The sequence below is a fragment of the Pollicipes pollicipes genome, unplaced genomic scaffold, assembly GCF_011947565.3.
Source record: "Pollicipes pollicipes isolate AB1234 unplaced genomic scaffold, Ppol_2.1 Scaffold_2555;HRSCAF=2994_pilon_pilon_pilon, whole genome shotgun sequence".
Classification (NCBI taxonomy): Eukaryota; Metazoa; Arthropoda; class Thecostraca; order Pollicipedomorpha; family Pollicipedidae; genus Pollicipes; species Pollicipes pollicipes.
In genome coordinates, this window is record NW_023596136.1 from 9,511,978 (window position 1) to 9,535,270 (window position 23,293).

General features: G+C 57.3%; 1 protein-coding gene and 1 long non-coding RNA gene across 2 annotated transcripts; both read right to left on the bottom strand.

Moving 5' to 3' along the window:
* Positions 1-1,004: 1,004 nt before the first annotated feature.
* Positions 1,005-18,483, bottom strand: LOC119108466 (gephyrin). The gene is made up of 13 exons (XM_037232038.1): positions 18,439-18,483; positions 17,954-18,135; positions 17,429-17,687; positions 17,005-17,135; positions 16,421-16,571; positions 16,091-16,278; positions 14,848-14,964; positions 6,222-6,380; positions 5,373-5,534; positions 4,586-4,754; positions 3,345-3,441; positions 2,520-2,654; positions 1,005-1,559 (listed from the first exon to the last, which is right to left on the bottom strand). Coding segments are annotated over exons 1-13 (1,785 nt in total). The 5' UTR covers positions 18,472-18,483; the 3' UTR covers positions 1,005-1,557.
* A 4-nt stretch (positions 18,484-18,487) lies between these two features.
* LOC119109658 (uncharacterized) lies at positions 18,488-19,592 on the bottom strand. Its single transcript, XR_005095446.1, has 3 exons — positions 19,485-19,592; positions 18,921-18,958; positions 18,488-18,575 (listed from the first exon to the last, which is right to left on the bottom strand). It is a non-coding gene; the product is annotated as an uncharacterized LOC119109658 (long non-coding RNA).
* Between the last annotated feature and the right edge of the window lie 3,701 nt (positions 19,593-23,293).

A 23,293-nucleotide genomic window follows, 5' to 3' on the forward strand; every position in this document is an offset into this window, starting at 1 on the left:
GGTGTTGTGGTGGTGAGTTCCGCGGCGGCGTGGCGGTGAGGTGCGCGACTTCGTGACGGTGAGTTTTGCGGCGGCGTGGCGGTGAAGTCCGTGGCGTTGTGGCGAGGCGGTCCGCGGCGTCGGAGCGCACACCGCACGAGTCTGCCAACCTCAGTTGTGCCTTCCGCTCCGGTCTGTCCTGGCCGGGGTTTAAGGGCGCGGTGCGGTTTAAGGGTCGTACTACACGGGCGCCTGGCTCATGCGCGTCTCCCTACTGCCCTGCAGGCTGCTGGCCACCACACCGGGGCGGAGCGCCAGCGTCCTGCCCCTCTGTAGCTCGCTGTGCTCGGTCGGCCACGCCGCGTTGGCGACTCTGCTGCAGTGGTCTGCTGCTGCCGCGCCGGCGGCGGCCGGCCCCCCGCCGCGGCCGCCGTTGGTCGCGGTGTGACGCCGACGCGTTCATCAGCATGGCGGGTCGGTCGCAGTGTTGACAGCAGCCAAACGCCACGCACGAACGACAGGTTCTGTGGTGTTGGAGGCGGCCGCTTCGACGGGACGCCCGTCACTTTCAACCCCCCCCCCCCCCGCATGATGCTGCCTTCGTGGTTTGGGGTAAGATGCTGAACCGACTGCACGGTGAGTGAGTACAGGTTCCACAGCGGGCGCATTGTCTGACCCGGCTGATATGGGAAAGGCCACTAGACAACCGACAAACGAGGGTCAAGCCAGGCCCAGGCCGGTCGTGCCACAGCGGCGTGCGGCATGTTGCAACATCCGCGGTCCCGTGCGGTGAAACGGCCAAAGCGATATGATCCGTTGAATCATGCGGGACCACTTCAGTGAACGATTCAGGGCACACGCGTGAGACTTTCCTTAGTTGGTGCTCAGAACCGAACGTTACCCATGCAAGCCATTCGAAATTAATAAAAAGGGTGGCATTTTTTTGGCGAAGTTATGTAGGCGTTCGAAGCTATGCAAAAAGTCATTATTTTAGACCTCCCAGTCATGCATTCATGCTCTGTCGATCCAATATCTATTCAGCATAATAAGGTGTTCCATAGCATACTATTCACATCATCGTATCTAATTTCGTGTACTAATACGAAACACAGATATAACCCCCAAAGACATTTGACCCATTACCAAGTTCCAAGTTCGAGGTACCCTGGCCGAACACATTGTTACGCGATTCCCTAAATGTCTGCAGGTCTGCCCACAGCCGCATACCCAGCTGCCAATATGCAGATACCCGCCACTTCATACAGGCACACCATGAGGTGATTACATATCCGCGGTACCAAATTTCGGCCGCGGATAGCGTCATGCGTCAGTCTAGCCAGGTGACATGATTTCCTGTATAAAATCGATCACGTATCAAGTACATCATACATGGGCTGGCATCCGGCCGGACAATGTATGACCAGCTGCTGGACCGCGTCCGGCCCAGCAGCTTCAAAACATCGGGTCCTTCCCGCCACGCCCATTTCGACCCGTCGTCCGATCGGCGCAGCGCTGGAGACCCGTCAGCCGCGCATTCTTCGTCCTACATGACCGGCAGCGCCTGGCCGGAGCTGACGCTCCTGTGGGCAGCACAGGGCGGTATCAGGCCCTCCCAGGGTCACCACACGGCCGGAGCTGATACTCCTGTGGGCAGCACCAGGCGGTGTCAGGCCTTCCCAGGGTCACCACACGGCCGGAGCTGACACTCCTGTGGGCAGTACCGGGCGGTGTCAGGCCTTCCCAGAGTCACCACACGGCCGGAGCTGACACTCCTGTAGGCAGCACCGGGCGGTGTCAGGCCCTCCCAGGGTCACCACACGGCCGGAGCTGACACTCCTGTAGGCAGCACCGGGCGGTGTTAGGCCCTCCCAGGGTCACCACACGGCCGGAGCCGACACTCCTGTAGGCAGCACCGGGCGGTGTCAGGCCCTCCCAGGGCCACCACACGGCCGGAGCTGACACTCCTGTGGGCAGTACCGGGCGGTGTCAGGCCTTCCCAGAGTCACCACACGGCCGGAGCTGACACTCCTGTAGGCAGCACCGGGCGGTGTCAGGCCCTCCCAGGGTCACCACACGGCCGGAGCTGACACTCCTGTAGGCAGCACCGGGCGGTGTCAGGCCCTCCCAGGGTCACCACACGGCCGGAGCTGACACTCCTGTAGGCAGCACCGGGCGGTGTCAGGCCCTCCCAGGGCCACCACACGGCCGGAGCTGACACTCCTGTGGGCAGCACCGGGCGGTGTCAGACCATCCCAAGGTCACCACACGGCCGGATCTGACGCTCCCGTTTTCCGAACCGACACCGACTGCACCAGGAGCAAGCACAAGTCAGCCAGAGCTGCACCTACTCGCTACGTTCCATGCCATTCTGCTTACAGCATCTTTAAGCACTTTAACGCGAGGCCTTTGGCTGTACGCAGGCTGGGCGACCCAGCGCCACCGCCGAAAAATCAGTTAACTCTCCAACCAACGTTACCCCAGCCCATGGCAATCGGCGGTGGTTCGCTTCGGCGAACCGAAGGACAGCACGCGATACGTACATAGCTGCCCGAAGACAACGATGGCGTCGACCTCGGCGCCAGCGGGCAGGGAGGCGCGCTGGTCAGTCCGGGCCGGCAATTCCAGCAGCGCCACAGCCCGACACAGACTCAGAACGTTACTGCTCATCTGACTGCCTGGAAACGCAGCGCCCAGCTCAGTCCACCGAGACCCGGCGCATCACTCACTGCCTACGAGGGCTCCGACTCAGCACACAGATCAGACGATGTGAAGGCATACTAAACAATCCCATGAGCAGACAAGCCTACCGAGTCATGCCTCGCTTTAGGCCTGCGGCCCAGTGGGGACTCGCAGTGCGATACAGCGGGACTTGTCACTGACGGCCGGCGCTGTGCGGAGGCCTACAACAGTGGCGAGCCGAGACGGGCGAACACGCCAGGAGCCATACATATCATGCGTCCAAACTGAAAGCGAGTTTTGTGTGAATACGGGAAAACGATCATTGTGATAAAATATCAATAAAACAAAGTGAAAACAAGAAAACGATAATTGAGCAGCAAGGATAACCGCTACACCAATATCAGTGATCGCGCACAGCACACTGCCACGTCCGCATGGCATCATTTGACGAGAAGTTTTCTAAGTTCAAGCATTTGCCGTTGTGAGGGTTAACAACAGTCAATAAAAAATAGTACCAAAAGCAATTAAGAAAAATGGCTGTCATGCCAAGCGGTGATCACAACGCATCGTTTCTGTTGACATGAGAGTCTGCCTCCGCGCGTGCAGCTCACCACGCCAGCACACCAAGCCGCCCCTCTGAGTAGGGGTCGAGCGTCGAGGACAACGCTTGGGCGGAAGCGGCTGACCTGTAACGCGCGCTACCGGCAGTCGGCCGGTCTGGGAGTGCGTCAGAGTGGCGCGCGCGAACTCAGGGCGGGGGTCCAGACGAACCTCCGACTCCAGCTGCGGGGGACGGGACAGAGACTGTCACGGACATCAGCACCAAAACACGGCACAAACTGGGACCGCGGGTCCAGACCAATCTCCGACTCCAGCTGCGGGGGACGGGACACAGACTGTCACGGACATCAGCACCAAAACACGGCACAAGCTGGGACCGCGGGTCCAGACCAATCTCCGACTCCAGCTGCGGGGGACGGGACAGAGACTGTCACGGACATCGACACCGAAACACGGCACAAACTGGGACCGCGGGTCCAGATCAATCTCCGACTCCAGCTGCAGGGGACGGGACAGAGACTGCCCGATATAACACAATATAGACTGTTGGGTACACTAGCAACGGAATACAAACGATTGCGGCCACTTCAGGTTGTCACCAACACACACAGAACAGACGGGTGCAGGCACACAGATAACCGTGTATGGACACGGGCATCGCCACACGGACTTATACAGGTACCAAGGCCAGAGGACAGACTAACGCAGAAGCCGAAACCGAAATACCGACTGTTCGAGGTGCAGACGCCAAAACACACACCGTTTCAGTCATGGCGTATGAAAGACTGCCGTGACGCTACGGCGCACAGACCTTTAAAGATCTGGGACGAAGCCCGTCAACGGTCAGAGCCTCTGCTCCCTCTCCCGCGAGCGCACCGGGCGTCCACAGGGGGCGCCGGCCACCCTGACCCGCGGTGCAGAGCTGCGACCCCCCCCCCGCACCTGACCCGCGGTGCAGAGCTGCGGCCCCTCCCGCACCTGGCCCGCGGTGCAGAGCTGCGCCCCCCCCCCCCCGCACCTGGCCCGCGGTGCAGAGCTGCGGCCCCTCCCGCACCTGACCCGCGGTGTAGAGCTGCGACCCCCCCGCACCTGACCCGCGGTGCAGAGCTGCGACCCCCCCGCACCTGGCTCGCGGTGCAGAGCTGCGACCCCTCCCGCACCTGGCCCGCGATGTAGAGCTGCGCCCCTCCCGCACCTGGCCCGCGGTGTAGAGCTGCGCCCCTCCCGCACCTGGCCCGCGGTGTAGAGCTGCGCCCCCCGCACCTGGCCCGCGGTGCAGAGCTGCGCCCCTCCCGCACCTGGCCCGCGGTGTAGAGCTGCGCCCCCCGCACCTGGCCCGCGGTGCAGAGCTGCGCCCCTCCCGCACCTGCACACGGAGCTTGCTGTACTGGAAGTCGCGCAGGCCGGCCATCGCTCGCAGGGCAGGCATCACGTGCAGCACGCTGCACACCGCCGCCGACACCGGGTTGCCAGGCAAACCGAACACGTACTTGCACCTGCCATCTAGCGTCAGCGTGGCGAACGTCGTTGGCATGCTGCGAACGGCCAGGGCCGCGTCAGACGACTGCAGGGGTCGACCCGAGGGCGAGCGACCGGGATACCCGGGCGCGCACATTCAGTGGACCCGGGTCACACCAGTGGCAGGTCAAAAGCATCCCGTCGAGACATGCATGCCGGGCATCCGTCACGCGTGGTTGACACGCTAGGTCAGCGGTCCTGGCTGCGTGAGTCAAAGGCAGCGAAGCGCCGCGCGCAAGGCCGGCGACGACACAAACGTGAGATCAACACCGCAGGCCGACAAACAACCAGTGACGACGCAAGAGGCAAGCTCGACGCAATCCATATCTAGACCAGATGTACTGCCCCCAACAACCATACAACAAAATAACACGACCAAAACTGCATGCCAAAGCCAGCTCATCTCATCATCCAGCATATGACTGCAGCCTCAGCCGCTGCAACCGCTTGGGGTGGGCCTGACATAGCACCGGCCACCGATCCCCAGTCACTTCCGGCGGATCAGGTCAGGTCAGGCTCAGCAGGCCAAGCAGGGCAACCAGGCAAGTTGAAACCAAGAGGCTGGTTTGGGTGGGCAGGTCAAGTCCGGAGGTCAAGTCAGGTGGCCAGGTCGGCCAGCCCCGGTCGTCACTGACCCGGGCTTCATGAAGACGCGGCCGAAGTGGACCTGGGCGCCGAGGTCGTCGGTCAAAAGACGCTTGACCAGATCACGCTCGCCCATGGAGACGCCGCCAGTGGTGACGAGCACATCGGAGCGGTGCAGCGCCGATCGGAGCGCTGCCAGCTGCTGCTCCGGCCTGGCCGCACCGACACCGCTCACGGTCAGGGGGCAGGCACACACCGGCCCGCCAGTTGCTGCTCCGGCCCGGCCGCACCAACACCACCCACGGTCAGGGGACAGGCACACCCCGGCCCGCCAGCTGCTGCTCCGGCCTGGACGCACCGACACCGCTCACGGTCAGGGGGCAGGCACACACCGACCCGCCAGCAGCTGCTCCGCCAGGCCGCACCGACACCGCTCACGGTCAGGGGGCAGGCACACACCGGCCCGCCAGTTGCTGCTCCGGCCCGGCCGCACCAACACCACCCACGGTCAGGGGACAGGCACACCCCGGCCCGCCAGCTGCTGCTCCGGCCTGGACGCACCGACACCGCTCACGGTCAGGGGGCAGGCACATCCCGGCCCGCCAGCTGCTGCTCCGGCCTGGCCGCACGGGCACGCGCCACTGTCAGCGCCTCGGACAACAGGTGAATGAATCACAACCCGCCAGTTCAGCCTCACTGACGACTGAAGCTAGGGTCGCAGACAATTTGTGCAATTGAGTGGTGCACATGCCTAAATTCTTAATGTGAATATGTACGCACATTATGCTGGCCCATCTCAAATGGAAAATAGTCCCGTGCCAGGAGCCGGCATCAGACAATATATCAGGTCTTCATATCCCTTCCGGTCACGATCACGCCGCCCGTCTGACGTCACTCACTCGTCGATGGCGATGCCGGCGTCGATGACGCAAGCACCGGTGGCCGGCAGGGCAGCCAGCAACGACAGCCGGTTTGTGTCGTAGATCCGGCCGGGCTCCAGAGGCCGGCCCGGCTCCTGCACCTCGTTACCCGTCGACATGACGGCAACGGTCGGCCGGCTGCGTAGCCCCAGGTCACCGTCAGCTCACGCCAGGTACAGGAGATAAGACATCACCTCTAGCCACCGTCAGCTCACGCCAGGTACAGGAGATAAGACATCACCTCTGGCCACCGTCAGCTCATGCCAGGTACAGGAGATAAGACATCACCTCTGGCCACCGTCAGCTCACGCCAGGTACAGGAGATAACACATCACCTCTGGCCACCGTCAGCTCACGCCAGGTACAGGAGATAACACATCACCTCTGGCCACCGTCAGCTCACGCCAGGTACAGGAGATAAGACATCACCTCTGGCCACCGTCAGCTCACGCCAGGTACAGGAGATAAGACATCACCTCTAGTCACCGTCAGCTCACGCCAGGTACAGGAGATAAGACATCACCTCTAGTCACCGTCAGCTCACGCCAGGTACAGGAGATAAGACATCACCTCTAGCCACCGTCAGCTCACGCCAGGTACAGGAGATAAGACATCACCTCTAGCCACCGTCAGCTCACGCCAGGTACAGGAGATAAGACATCACCTCTGGCCACCGTCAGCTCACGCCAGGTACAGGAGATAAGACATCACCTCTGGCCACCGTCAGCTCATGCCAGGTACAGGAGATAAGACATCACCTCTGGCCACCGTCAGCTCATGCCAGGTACAGGAGATAAGACATCACCTCTGGCCACCGTCAGCTCACGCCAGGTACAGGAGATAACACATCACCTCTGGCCACCGTCAGCTCACGCCAGGTACAGGAGATAACACATCACCTCTGGCCACCGTCAGCTCACGCCAGGTACAGGAGATAAGACATCACCTCTGGCCACCGTCAGCTCACGCCAGGTACAGGAGATAAGACATCACCTCTGGCCACCGTCAGCTCACGCCAGGTACAGGAGATAAGACATCACCTCTGGCCACCGTCAGCTCACGCCAGGTACAGGAGATAAGACATCACCTCTAGTCACCGTCAGCTCACGCCAGGTACAGGAGATAAGACATCACCTCTAGTCACCGTCAGCTCACGCCAGGTACAGGAGATAAGACATCACCTCTAGTCACCGTCAGCTCACGCCAGGTACGGGAGATAAGACGTCACCTCTAGCCACCGTCAGCTCACGCCAGGTACGGGAGATAAGACATCACCTCTGGCCACCGTCAGCTCACGCCAGGTACAGGAGATAAGATATCACCTCTGGCCACCGTCAGCTCATGCCAGGTACAGGAGATAAGACATCACCTCTGGCCACCGTCAGCTCACGCCAGGTACAGGAGATAAGACATCACCTCTGCCCACCGTCAGCTCACGCCAGGTACAGGAGATAACACATCACCTCTGGCCACCGTCAGCTCACGTCAGGTACAGGAGATAAGACATCACCTCTGGCCACCGTCAGCTCATGCCAGGTACAGGAGATAAGACATCACCTCTAGTCACCGTCAGCTCACGCCAGGTACAGGAGATAAGACATCACCTCTGGCCACCGTCAGCTCACGCCAGGTACAGGAGATAAGACATCACCTCTGGCCACCGTCAGCTCACGCCAGGTACAGGAGATAAGACATCACCTCTGGCCACCGTCAGCTCACGCCAGGTACAGGAGATAAGACATCACCTCTGGCCACCGTCAGCTCACGCCAGGTACAGGAGATAAGACATCACCTCTGGCCACCGTCAGCTCACGCCAGGTACAGGAGATAAGACATCACCTCTGGCCACCGTCAGCTCACGCCAGGTACAGGAGATAAGACATCACCTCTGGCCACCGTCAGCTCACGCCAGGTACAGGAGATAAGACATCACCTCTGGCCACCGTCAGCTCACGCCAGGTACAGGAGATAAGACATCACCTCTGGCCACCGTCAGCTCACGCCAGGTACAGGAGATAAGACATCACCTCTGGCCACCGTCAGCTCACGCCAGGTACAGGAGATAAGACATCACCTCTGGCCACCGTCAGCTCACGCCAGGTACAGGAGATAAGACATCACCTCTGGCCACCGTCAGCTCACGCCAGGTACAGGAGATAAGACATCACCTCTGGCCACCGTCAGCTCACGCCAGGTACAGGAGATAAGACATCACCTCTGGCCACCGTCAGCTCACGCCAGGTACAGGAGATAACACATCACCTCTGGCCACCGTCAGCTCACGCCAGGTACAGGAGATAAGACATCACCTCTGGCCACCGTCAGCTCATGCCAGGTACAGGAGATAAGACATCACCTCTGGCCACCGTCAGCTCACGCCAGGTACAGGAGATAAGACATCACCTCTGGCCACCGTCAGCTCACGCCAGGTACAGGAGATAAGACATCACCTCTGGCCACCGTCAGCTCACGCCAGGTACAGGAGATAACACATCACCTCTGGCCACCGTCAGCTCACGCCAGGTACAGGAGATAAGACATCACCTCTGGCCACCGTCAGCTCACGCCAGGTACAGGAGATAAGACATCACCTCTAGTCACCGTCAGCTCATGCCAGGTACAGGAGATAAGACATCACCTCTGGCCACCGTCAGCTCACGCCAGGTACAGGAGATAAGACATCACCTCTGGCCACCGTCAGCTCATGCCAGGTACAGGAGATAAGACATCACCTCTGGCCACCGTCAGCTCACGCCAGGTACAGGAGATAAGACATCACCTCTGGCCACCGTCAGCTCACGCCAGGTACAGGAGATAACACATCACCTCTGGCCACCGTCAGCTCATGCCAGGTACAGGAGATAAGACATCACCTCTGGCCACCGTCAGCTCACGCCAGGTACAGGAGATAAGACATCACCTCTGGCCACCGTCAGCTCATGCCAGGTACAGGAGATAAGACATCACCTCTGGCCACCGTCAGCTCATGCCAGGTACAGGAGATAAGACATCACCTCTGGCCACCGTCAGCTCACACCAGGTACAGGAGATAAGACATCACCTCTGGCCACCGTCAGCTCACGCCAGGTACAGGAGATAAGACATCACCTCTGGCCACCGTCAGCTCATGCCAGGTACAGGAGATAAGACATCACCTCTGGCCACCGTCAGCTCACGCCAGGTACAGGAGATAAGACATCACCTCTGGCCACCGTCAGCTCACGCCAGGTACAGGAGATAAGACATCACCTCTGGCCACCGTCAGCTCACGCCAGGTACAGGAGATAACACATCACCTCTAGCCACCGTCAGCTCACGCCAGGTACAGGAGATAAGACATCACCTCTGGCCACCGTCAGCTCATGCCAGGTACAGGAGATAAGACATCACCTCTGGCCACCGTCAGCTCATGCCAGGTACAGGAGATAAGACATCACCTCTGGCCACCGTCAGCTCACGCCAGGTACAGGAGATAAGACATCACCTCTGGCCACCGTCAGCTCACGCCAGGTACAGGAGATAAGACATCACCTCTGGCCACCGTCAGCTCACGCCAGGTACAGGAGATAAGACATCACCTCTGGCCACCGTCAGCTCACGCCAGGTACAGGAGATAAGACATCACCTCTAGCCACCGTCAGCTCACGCCAGGTACAGGAGATAAGACATCACCTCTAGCCATCGTCAGCTCACGCCAGGTACAGGAGATAAGACATCACCTCTAGCCACCGTCAGCTCACGCCAGGTACAGGAGATAACACATCACCTCTAGCCATCGTCAGCTCACGCCAGGTACAGGAGATAAGACATCACCTCTAGCCACCGTCAGCTCATGCCAGGTACAGGAGATAAGACATCACCTCTAGCCACCGTCAGCTCACGCCAGGTACAGGAGATAAGACATCACCTCTAGCCACCGTCAGCTCACGCCAGGTACAGGAGATAAGACATCACCTCTGGCCACCGTCAGCTCATGCCAGGTACAGGAGATAAGACATCACCTCTAGCCACCGTCAGCTCACGCCAGGTACAGGAGATAAGACATCACCTCTAGCCACCGTCAGCTCATGCCAGGTACAGGAGATAAGACATCACCTCTAGTCACCGTCAGCTCACGCCAGGTACAGGAGATAAGACATCACCTCTGGCCACCGTCAGCTCATGCCAGGTACAGGAGATAAGACATCACCTCTGGCCACCGTCAGCTCATGCCAGGTACATGAGATAAGACATCACCTCTGGCCACCGTCAGCTCACGCCAGGTACAGGAGATAAGACATCACCTCTGGCCACCGTCAGCTCACGCCAGGTACAGGAGATAAGACATCACCTCTAGCCACCGTCAGCTCACGCCAGGTACAGGAGATAAGACATCACCTCTGGCCACCGTCAGCTCACGCCAGGTACAGGAGATAAGACATCACCTCTAGCCACCGTCAGCTCACGCCAGGTACAGGAGATAAGACATCACCTCTAGCCACCGTCAGCTCACGCCAGGTACAGGAGATAAGACATCACCTCTGGCCACCGTCAGCTCACGCCAGGTACAGGGCATAACACATCACCTCTGCCCACCGTCAGCTCACGCCAGGTACAGGAGATAAGACATCACCTCTGGCCACCGTCAGCTCACGCCAGGTACAGGAGATAAGACATCACCTCTGGCCACCGTCAGCTCACGCCAGGTACAGGAGATAAGACATCACCTCTAGCCACCGTCAGCTCACGCCAGGTACAGGAGATAAGACATCACCTCTGGCCACCGTCAGCTCACGCCAGGTACAGGAGATAAGACATCACCTCTGGCCACCGTCAGCTCATGCCAGGTACAGGAGATAAGACATCACCTCTAGCCACCGTCAGCTCACGCCAGGTACAGGAGATAAGACATCACCTCTGGCCACCGTCAGCTCACGCCAGGTACAGGAGATAACCCCCGTCAGCTCACCAGTACGGCAAGACATCACCTCTGGCCACCGTCAGCTCACGCCAGGTACAGGAGATAAGACATCACCTCTGGCCACCGTCAGCTCACGCCAGGTACAGGAGATAAGACATCACCTCTGGCCACCGTCAGCTCACGCCAGGTACAGGAGATAACACATCACCTCTGGCCACCGTCAGCTCACGCCAGGTACAGGAGATAAGACATCACCTCTGGCCACCGTCAGCTCACGCCAGGTACAGGAGATAAGACATCACCTCTGGCCACCGTCAGCTCACGCCAGGTACAGGGCATAAGACATCACCCTCTGGCCACCGTCAGCTCACGCCAGGTACAGGAGATAAGACATCACCTCTGGCCACCGTCAGCTCATGCCAGGTACAGGAGATAACACATCACCTCTGGCCACCGTCAGCTCACGCCAGGTACAGGAGATAAGACATCACCTCTGGCCACCGTCAGCTCACGCCAGGTACAGGAGATAAGACATCACCTCTGGCCACCGTCAGCTCACGCCAGGTACAGGGCATAAGACATCACCTCTGGCCACCGTCAGCTCACGCCAGGTACAGGAGATAAGACATCACCTCTGGCCACCGTCAGCTCACGCCAGGTACAGGGCATAAGACATCACCTCTGGCCACCGTCAGCTCACGCCAGGTACAGGAGATAAGACATCACCTCTGGCCACCGTCAGCTCATGCCAGGTACAGGAGATAACACATCACCTCTGGCCACCGTCAGCTCACGCCAGGTACAGGAGATAAGACATCACCTCTGGCCACCGTCAGCTCACGCCAGGTACAGGAGATAAGACATCACCTCTGGCCACCGTCAGCTCACGCCAGGTACAGGAGATAAGACATCACCTCTGGCCACCGTCAGCTCATGCCAGGTACAGGAGATAACACATCACCTCTGGCCACCGTCAGCTCATGCCAGGTACAGGAGATAAGACATCACCTCTGGCCACCGTCAGCTCACGCCAGGTACAGGAGATAAGACATCACCTCTGGCCACCGTCAGCTCACGCCAGGTACAGGAGATAAGACATCACCTCTGGCCACCGTCAGCTCACGCCAGGGCATGACATCACCTCTGGCCACCGTCAGCTCACGCCAGGTACAGGAGATAAGACATCACCTCTGGCCACCGTCAGCTCATGCCAGGTACAGGAGATAAGACATCACCTCTGGCCACCGTCAGCTCACGCCAGGTACAGGAGATAAGACATCACCTCTGGCCACCGTCAGCTCACGCCAGGTACAGGAGATAAGACATCACCTCTGGCCACCGTCAGCTCACGCCAGGTACAGGAGATAAGACATCACCTCTGGTCACCGTCAGCTCACGCCAGGTACAGGAGATAAGACATCACCTCTGGCCACCGTCAGCTCATGCCAGGTACAGGAGATAACACATCATCTCTGGCCACCGTCAGCTCACGCCAGGTACAGGAGATAAGACATCACCTCTGGCCACCGTCAGCTCATGCCAGGTACAGGAGATAACACATCACCTCTGGCCACCGTCAGCTCACGCCAGGTACAGGAGATAAGACATCACCTCTGGCCACCGTCAGCTCACGCCAGGTACAGGAGATAAGACATCACCTCTGGCCACCGTCAGCTCACGCCAGGTACAGGAGATAAGACATCACCTCTAGCCACCGTCAGCTCACGCCAGGTACAGGGCATAACACATCACCTCTGGCCACCGTCAGCTCACGCCAGGTACAGGAGGTAACACATCACCTCTGGTCGCCGTCAGCTCACGCCAGGTACAGGAGATAAGACATCACTTCTGGCCACCGTCAGCTCACGCCAGGTACAGGAGATAAGACATCACCTCTAGCCACCGTCAGCTCACGCCAGGTACAGGAGGTAACACATCACCTCTAGTCACCGTCAGCTCACGCCAGGTACAGGAGATAAGACATCACCTCTGGCCACCGTCAGCTCACGCCAGGTACAGGAGATAAGACATCACCTCTAGCCACCGTCAGCTCACGCCAGGTACAGGGCATAACACATCACCTCTGGCCACCGTCAGCTCACGCCAGGTACAGGAGGTAACACATCACCTCTGGTCACCGTCAGCTCACGCCAGGTACAGGAGATAAGACATCACCTCTGGCCACCGTCAGCTCATGCCAGGTACAGGAGATAAGACATCACCTCTGGCCACCGTCAGCTCACGCCAGGTACAGGAGATAAGACATCACCTCTGGCCACCGTCAGCTCACGCCAGGTACAGGAGATAAGACATCACCTCTGGCCACCGTCAGCTCATGCCAGGTACAGGAGATAAGACATCACCTCTAGCCACCGTCAGCTCACGCCAGGTACAGGGCATAACACATCACCTCTGGCCACCGTCAGCTCACGCCAGGTACAGGAGGTAACACATCACCTCTGGTCACCGTCAGCTCACGCCAGGTACAGGAGATAACACATCACCTCTGGCCACCGTCAGCTCATGCCAGGTACAGGAGATAAGACATCACCTCTGGCCACCGTCAGCTCACGCCAGGTACAGGAGATAAGACATCACCTCTGGCCACCGTCAGCTCACGCCAGGTACAGGAGGTAACACATCACCTCTGGTCACCGTCAGCTCACGCCAGGTACAGGAGATAAGACATCACCTCTAGCCACCGTCAGCTCATGCCAGGTACAGGAAGACATCACCTCTGGCCACCGTCAGCTCACACCAGGTACAGGAGATAAGACATCACCTCTGGCCACCGTCAGCTCATGCCAGGTACAGGAGATAAGACATCACCTCTAGCCACCGTCAGCTCACGCCAGGTACAAGAGATAAGACATCACCTCTAGCCACCGTCAGCTCACGCCAGGTACAGGAGATAAGACATCACCTCTAGCCACCGTCAGCTCACGCCAGGTACAGGAGATAAGACATCACCTCTGGCCACCGTCAGCTCATGCCAGGTACAGGAGGTAACACATCACCTCTGGCCACCGTCAGCTCATGCCAGGTACAGGAGATAAGACATCACCTCTAGCCACCGTCAGCTCACGCCAGGTACAGGGCATAACACATCACCTCTGGCCACCGTCAGCTCACGCCAGGTACAGGAGGTAACACATCACCTCTGGTCACCGTCAGCTCACGCCAGGTACAGGGCATAACACATCATCTCTGCCCACCGTCAGCTCACGCCAGGTACAGGAGATAAGACATCACCTCTAGTCACCGGCAGCCCATGCCAGGTAAAGGAGATAAGACATCACCTCTGGCCATCGTCAGCTCACGCCAGGTACAGGAGATAACTCATCATCTCTGGCCACCGTCAGCTCACGCCAGGTACAAGGCATAACACATCACCTCTGGCCGCTGTCAGCTCACGCCAGGTACAGGGCATAACACATCACCTCTAGTCACCGTCAGTTCATGCCAGGTACAGGAGACAACACATCACCTCTGGCCACCGTCAACTCATGCCAGGTACAGGGCATAACACATCACCTCTGGCCGCCGTCAGCTCATGCCGGGTGCAAGTGATGACACATCCAGACAACATACAACACATGACTAGGCAGGACATACTTCCCAGCCCAACTGAGGTGGCAGTGGTAAAGCACACCCCCCTAATATCACAGTGCCCTGACCTGACCTCTGCACGGGACGGGCCCTCACCTGAACACTGTGACCTGACAGACACCGACAGCAGCCAGCGAAGCGAGCTCGAACGGTCCGAGCCGGCGGCCGGAGTCCAGCACCAGGGTGCCCTTGGCGATGTCACTACCCACCGGCCTGAAACGGCACCGAGACGGAGCACGTCATGACAGTGATACGGGAACACAGCAGGGGCGCGTCACGACAGTGATACGGGAACAGGGCAGGGACGGGTCACAACAGTGGTACAGGAACACAGCAGGGGCAAGTCACGACAGCGGTACGGGAATACCGCAGGGGCGCGTCACGGCAGTGGTACGTAAACACAGCAGGGGCACGTCACAACAGTAGTACGGGAACACAGCAGGGGCGCGTCACGACAGTGGTACGGGAACACAGCAGAGGCACGTCACGACAGTGGTGCGAGAACACAGCAGGGGCGCGTCACGACAGTGATACGGGAACACAGCAGGGACGCGTCACAACGGTGGTACGGGAACACAGCAGGGGCGCGTCAAGACAGTGGCACGGGAACACCACAGGGCGCGTCACGACAGTGGCGCGAGAACACCACAGAGCACGTCACGACAGAGGCACGGGAACACCGCAGGGGCGCGCCACGGCAGTGGCACGGAAACGCCACAGGTCGCGTCACGACAGAGGCACGGGAACACCGCGGGGCGCGTCACGACAGTGGTACGGGAACACCGCGGGGCGCGTCACGACAGAGGCACGGGAACATCGCAGGGGCACGCCATAACAACTAAGGGGGGAGCACATCTCAGCGACACGCGCCGGAGGACACCAGGCGGGTGTGCGGGGAAGGCGCCGGTCGCAGCCCGCAGCAGCAGGCAGCGACCCCTAACAAGGCGGCCGATCCTGCTGACCGCTCGGTCATGACGTCGCTGGGAAGGGCCAGCAACACGCAGGTGGTAAATCTGCCGCGTACACATTACGTTCCTTCCGTTGCCGTCTTTATACTGATGTGTTCACCCGCTGTCCTGACCCCTGCCGCTTCTCTAACCTGACACCTGTTGCTCCACTAACCTGACCCCTAACCACTTCTGACCTGATCTCTGCCGCTCCTCTAACCTGGCTTCACCACGCCCCTGGTCCGACCCCTGCCACTTTTCTGAGCTGGTCCCTGCCATCCCCTGGCCTGATCCCTGCCGCTCCTCTAACCTAGCTCCTACCACTTCTCTAATCTGACCCCTGCCATCCTCTGACCCGATTCCTGCCCCCTGACCCCTGCCATCCCACTGACCTGATGTCCTGGCCGGCGCGCGGCGCCTCCAGGATCTCCACGGTGAGCTCGCGCGTGCCGTCCTCGGACGCCTCCGCCAGCCGGGTCTGCTCCACCATGACGACGGCGTCAGCGCCGGCCGGTACGGCAGCGCCGGTGCTAATGCGCACGCAGGTGCCGGGCCGCACGGTGGACGCCGCGCCGTCACCCTGCGCACCGCACAGAGGGTCAGCGGCCGCAGCGCGGGCCGGGTACGTCCGCGGACGGCGAGAACGAGCCGCGGCACGCCACAGGCAGCGCAAACACTCGACGTCGGAAGTGGGCCCATCTCCGCATCTTGCTTCTGCTTACGTCCACACCGGCGTTGGAGGCACCCAGCACATGTCTGACGCCAACACCATCTGCCGAGCAGACGGCGTAGCCATCCTTCACCGAGGCCGGGAAAGGTGGCAGTGGCACCTTAGCCACGATGTCCTCTGCCAGCACGCGGTCCTGCGCGGCACTGAAACAGATAGCGACGGTGGTCACGGGCTGAGCAAGCGTCAACTAACCAGATGGTATGAACCAGCCCCAAGGCGCCACAGACTTCTGGCCAGTGGGTTCGCAGTACACGCACGTTAGTAGCGACCGAATGACGAGTTTCTGGACGAGGACGGGACACGGGACAATACGGTGTACTGGTACATCCCATCCGTTAGGCCAAACATAATCAGTGTGTTGTTGAAAGCATGACAAAGACCTCCCATCCCGCTCCCGGCTCTAGCCTCTCCATGGGTGCACACGGTCGAACAGTGTCCTAGTCATCAAGCCGGCTCCACTTACATTGACACACGCAGGGCATCCCCGGCTGACTCCAACTCACTTCGACAGACCCGACCAGCCCGCATCTGTCCGTCTCCAGACCGGGCGGCCCTCTCCGAGAGACGGCCACTCACGTGATGTTGAGCGTCTCGACGGAGCGCTCGTAGCCAGCCACGGCGTCCATCACGACCTCCTGCGCCCTGGCCAGCGGGATGGTGGGGTACGGCGAGCGGCGGTGCCGGCGCGACACCTGAGATGGGTCCACCTGCGGCGCAGACGGGGGTGGGCAGGTCACGGGCCTCTCCTGGCGCGCGGCCACCGGACTGCCGCACCCCGCCATCGCAGGTGTCGATTCACGAAGCTCGGAGATTCGAGCCGGGGGGACTCGGGCGCTGACACGCGGCTCAATCAACGGCGCCGCTATTTAGGAGCGGCGCCGCCGGCTCCACTGTGTCACCTCTGGGCGCCGCTGTTTAGGAGCAGCCTGTCATATCGCACCATGGCGCGAAGCAACAGGGCGCGGAAGACTCATCGACAGCCTCGTGGCGGGCGTCGTACCGTGGAGCCGGCCTGGTGCTGGTGCTGGTGCTGGTGCTGACAGTAGTGCTCATCTCCGCCGGCGGTCGGCGTGGCCCGCTGGGGCACGGTATCGCTCTGCAGCTGCAGGTGCACATGCTCCACGCGCGTCCGTCGGTCCCGCAGCAGGTCGACGGCGTGCGGCAGACCGGGCGCCAGCAGCCGGACGCACTCCTCGGCCGCTTTGGGGCTGCCCGGCAGCGTGACCACCACACACCGGCCGCGCACCCCGGCCACCGGCCTGCCGGCCACAGGACGGCGGCTCAGACCCCGCTGACCCGAGGGTGCCCAGTGGTCGGGAGGTGGAGACATGTTAACGTCCTATTTAATATCTTAGCTGGAGGTACACCTACACAGATCCCCGATACATGAGAGGGACTCAGGACGGCCGACGACTGCAGGTGGCTATTACTGCAAAAGGGGCCACACCACGGGGATGGGCACTAGCTAGGCACTGATACACCGCGTCATCATAGCCAGGGGAGGGCAACGCGGGCGCCGCCGTACCGCGACAGCATGGCCAGCGGGGTGACGGCCAGTGAGCCGTGCAGCATGGCAGCCAGCAGGCCGGACGCCGACCGCTCCAGCAGCGGCGCCACAGCCTCGGGCGTCACGTCCCGCGCCGCAAACCCCGTGCCGCCCGAGGTCAGCAGCACGTCACAGCGGTCCGAGAGCCCGGTCACGGCCGCCTGCAGACAGTGGAGAGGCCGCGTCAGACGCCGGCCTCCAGAGGTCACGCAAATGCGTCGGCTGCAACGAAGTCTTGCGACTTCGTCGCACCGTCCATTACAGTGGAGCTCGTTGGCCACCACGTGTAGCTGACCCTCCTAGCCAGATCAGGCCCATTCGCCCCAGGTGCTCATTAGCTGCTATTCCGAGCAGGACCTCGCCGGCGGACTGGATTCGCTCCGTTCACTCCACAGACGGGTCCGGCAGCTCAGAACACGCTGGTCAGTGTTTCGGGAGGGTCCCTGCTGTCGCGGGAGTCACACCTGTATGTCGGCGCGCTCATCAGCCACCACCATCCGCTGGACGAGCTTGGCCACAAAGAGTTCGCCGCCCTCGAGCAGCGCGCTGAGCCGGGGCCCAGTCAGGTCGGCTGAGCTGCCTGCCGCCGCCCGGTCACTCACTGGGGCCCAGGACACACATCAGTGGGGTACGTCCATCTGCCACCCCACCCCACACACTGCAGCCTCAAAGGCAGTTGGAGCACAGGCCTACAGGAAGAACTTGATGAAGCCTGAGCATGTGCAGAGTGTTTGAATAATACTTACCCTCTTCTTTTCTCTAAGTTGAACATACAGATTAAATACAAACAGCTTTTATGTCAGTATTCTAAAAATTCTGTGATGCCAGCATGCAAAATTTAAAATAGAATGCACCAGATCCAACACAGGAGATATTACTTGACTTGAAAATCAACTGGCAAGCAAAGTTAGAAATCCCTTCTACCACCTGTAATGCAAAGTCATACCTATTATGATGCCAATCTTCAGTGGGTCCATGGTTTTGCTGTAAAGAAAATTAAGAGCAATGAGGTTTCTTTGACATAGCAGTAAACAAACATGTAATAAAAGCTCAAAATCAATCAAGCCTTGGTAACAAGAGTTTATCAGTTAGTCTTGGGCTATTCCATATATACATAGGGGACTTCCTACCTATAGACAGCCAATTATGTCTTATTGGGAACACATTCTATTTACATAGGCAATCTGTTCTGTTTGTATATTACCTGCCTATCCATTTGCCCAGGCAGCAACATATTTATGGATATAAATGTAATACATGCCAAAAGAAAATGCATTGGATACTTAATGATGTACATTAAGCTTCAGATGGAATTACGATGGCCATCATGATAACCTAAATCGAGTCAAAATTACTTCCACTGTACTATAGTTTTATTTTGAGTCTATCTCTTCCTGCACCAACTGGCAAGGAGTGTCAATAATAGGGTCAGCTCTTCAGAAACACAAGCTGAATATTTCTCTGAGGCTAGAGCGTCTCTGTAATTCCCTTCACAAGACAAATCACACACCTACGCTTCTCACGAACCAAGCTCTAGATCCCACGGCTCTTTTAAACACTAAATTCAAGACGTTAAACCAGCAGCGGAGACCCAATGCAAGCGTGATGTGGGTCAGAGATGTTTGTTTATGGTAGGCGAAAATTGCATACGTATCATCTGCGTCACATTAGCCTTTGATTTCCTAATCAGGAGGTTTAATTAAAGGTCCTTAAAGTTCAGGCAATTAGTCGCCCATAATAAAATAAGAACTAGTGTGAAATTTTATGAAAGAGCTGCTGGATTTTGAGCAATACTTGGAATTCATTTAATGCAGACTGAGTCTTCCTCATCAAAAGAAACGTATGTTCATTTCATACTTTTATGGTAATTTGACGTCATAAGTTGGTAGCTTTTGTGCCATTTCTGTCAATGAAGAACGGAGCTTTTACATTTTTTTGTTTGTTTTGATCATTGAGATTGGTGACGGTTGGTGTTTGGGGTGCGTGCTGCAGATTTGGGTTACGAGTATTTGTTGCGTATTGGAGTACTTGTCATGTCGTAGAAAGAAACAGGGGATGTGTTAAATATGTGTGAAAAGTAATCAGTGAAATCAGATTGGGTCCGTAGTGTACAGTGCAATACCTGCTCAGGTATATCGCATTTTAAGACGTGGGAACACATCCGGCTGCTCAGTATGCAAGCTATGGCAAACCTGCCAATGCTATATTTCGGACGGATAGAATCCTACCCAAAATAGCATAATAAATGTGCCTATCTGGTTACGTTTGGTGGTGATGCAGGTTCCCTTCCAAAAAAAATGAGATCCACCCTCAGATATTGTCATTTTTTGTGGTCTTGTCAGTTTTGAATTTCAAAGGACACATTATGATGGCATCAGTAGTCCAGTTCCACAATGCCTGTCAGAGTTTTGAGAAGCCATTCTGATTATAAAGCTTTACCCAGGTCTGTCCCATCAGGATCTTGTACAAATCAGCCTCAGTTTGCAGACTGGTCAATAGGTAAACATATACTTGGTCTGCAAGTCAGCATTTGATTACATGTACATGGTGCAAGGCTCAGGTAACACTTAGCAGCAGATAAATTGCCAGTTTTATTGACATTAGAACAACAGCAAAAAGAATGAAGGGAACAATGCATTGACAGATCCTTACAATATATGTTTTCCTTTGCAGATATAGCAACTTTTCAGCTTTCAGGCTATGTCAGCTCTGACATCTTTCTTGTTACTGGAAATTTACCCCATGCAGCAGTAATTCTAAAGAAAATTGTGGATAGCAGCCAGCAGGTAGATGCTAGTAATACTCACATTCTTAAATGTTTTGAGCAAAGACATTCTGATGCAGTCAGTCATTGTATATGGTTATATTTTCCACTGGTGTATGTTAAGTGTTGATATACCAGCTGATGATCTCACTATTAAATACTTCATTAATATATATATATATATCCATAATGTTTCAGCTCAGTTATGGTTCATGCATTAAAAATGGTTTACCCATGGTGCTTTCCATGTTTATCATGCCCTACTCACCACAACATGGCTCACTGAAGCATTTTACATGCTCAAGGATGGTGCATTTCAAGGTCAGGGAGTGAGAAAAGATAGAAATGATTGTTTATTGCTGTCACCAGATAGTAGCACACACTTTACCCACAAAGACCAATTTCCTTAAAGGGGGTGCTCCACGGTTATGTGAGTTTTGAACTGAAATAGCCTGGTGCTGTTCAAATCCTGCCATTCTTAAGACATAACCCCATCTAGTCTCTGAACTACACACCTAAGAAAATGGGAAAAGGGACATCAAGAATTGCATATCAAAGACACTTTGGCATCCATGATGTCATGATAGCACCATCCAAATCCTGCAAAATGAAATGATAAAATTGTCCAGGGACTCATTCTGTTGTTCATGAGCTCAATCCCCTGACATAACAGCCACAACTTGGCTCCCAATCAATAATGTGCCAGGTACAATGATATAATTAAATCATGATGTATTGAGGAACATGTTTACTAAACAGAGAATTGAACTGCCTACAGCAGGTTTCCCCCTTAAAAGCATACCAATAGTATAAATGACTGTTTCATCACAGATGGTGCATGCTTCAGTGCCTTTGAATGAAGAACATTCCCTTTAGTATGGATACAAGTGCTTGCCATTGTACATCCCACACTCTGCATAAACAGCTGCACATATCTGTGAAACCAGAGCTTCAAATAATGTGCCACCTATAGTTTAAGGATAAGGCAATTGCCAGGGGTCCTAAGACTTGAAGTTGTGCAACACCTTAAGTATTTGAAACTGGTGTGACAGTTGCAATGAGGAATTTGGGTTCATTGGATGACAGGACTAAGGGTGCATTCTATAACATGGATTTGTGTATGCTTTGCAGATTGTGTAGCGGAATATGGATGTTTCACATACAACTAGTAACTAAGAACTTGGCTGGTAGAGTTGCTTCGTCTATAATGGGCATGATATGTAAGCCATGTTGCAAAGCTTTAGATAAGGTAGACAAACTGATAAGGATACTTGGCATGAGGCAAAATAATAAGGTTTACATTAATTATTGACATATAAAGTGCTCAGAATGTATTGTAAGGTGGAGGTGGCTTTAGAACTATTGTGTACCAAACATAGCTTGTTTCAAACTCAAACCCACTGCAGTTCAAAGAGCAATTTTGTCAAAGTTTTCTAAGTGCCAGATGACACCATGTGATGGCAGGTCCTGTTCAGCTTGCTGTCTTGGCCATTTAGTCACAAATTTGCTGCTGAGGCAAGCCACGTCACCACAGCATCAGGACTCAGGGCTATGTACCTGCCACATGTCAGCATCCAAAAGTTTGCTGCAGCACAAACCAGGTCAAAGGGATGATGGATCCCAGAACATAAAATTTGCACTAAGATTGCAGAATTGTATGAGACATATGGCTTGGTTACCACAAGTTTTTCATCCCATTTATAGCACTGATCTCAGCACCCAATTTCAGAACAGTTGAATGTTGACACCCAGTGTTGGTAGGCTGGTGCTTGGCAAGAGGCCGCTGACCGCTGACGAGCGTGGTCTGACTGGCAGGGAGGCCACTGACGGCTGACGAGCGCGGTCTGACTGGCAGGGAGGCCACTGACCACTGACGATGACCGCTGACGAGCGTGGTCTAACTGGCAGGGCGGCCACTGACTGCTGACGAGCGCGGTCTGACTGGCAGGGAGGCCACTGACCACTGACGATGACCGCTGACGAGCGCGGTCTGACTGGCAGGGTGGCCGCTGACCGCTGACGAGCGCGGTCTGACTGGCAGGGAGGCCACTGACCACTGACGATGACCGCTGACGAGCGTGGTCTAACTGGCAGGGCGGCCACTGACCGCTGACGAGCGCGGTCTGACTGACAGGGAGGCCACTGACCACTGACGATGACCGCTGACGAGCGTGGTCTGACTGGCAGGGCGGCCGCTGACCGCTGACGAGCGTGGTCTAACTGGCAGGGAGGCCGCTGACCGCTGACGAGCGCGGTCTGACTGGCAGGGAGGCCGCTGACCACTGACGATGACCGCTGACGAGCGTGGTCTGACTGGCAGGGAGGCCGCTGACCGCTGACGAGCGCGGTCTGACTGGCAGGGCGGCCGCTGACTGCTGACGAGCGCGGTCTGACTGGCAGGGAGGCCGCTGACCGCTGACGAGCGCGGTCTGACTGGCAGGGAGGCCACTGACCGCTGACGAGCGCGGTCTGACTGGCAGGGAGGCCGCTGACCGCTGACGAGCGCGGTCTGACTGGCAGGACGGCCGCTGACCGCTGACGAGCGCGGTCTGACT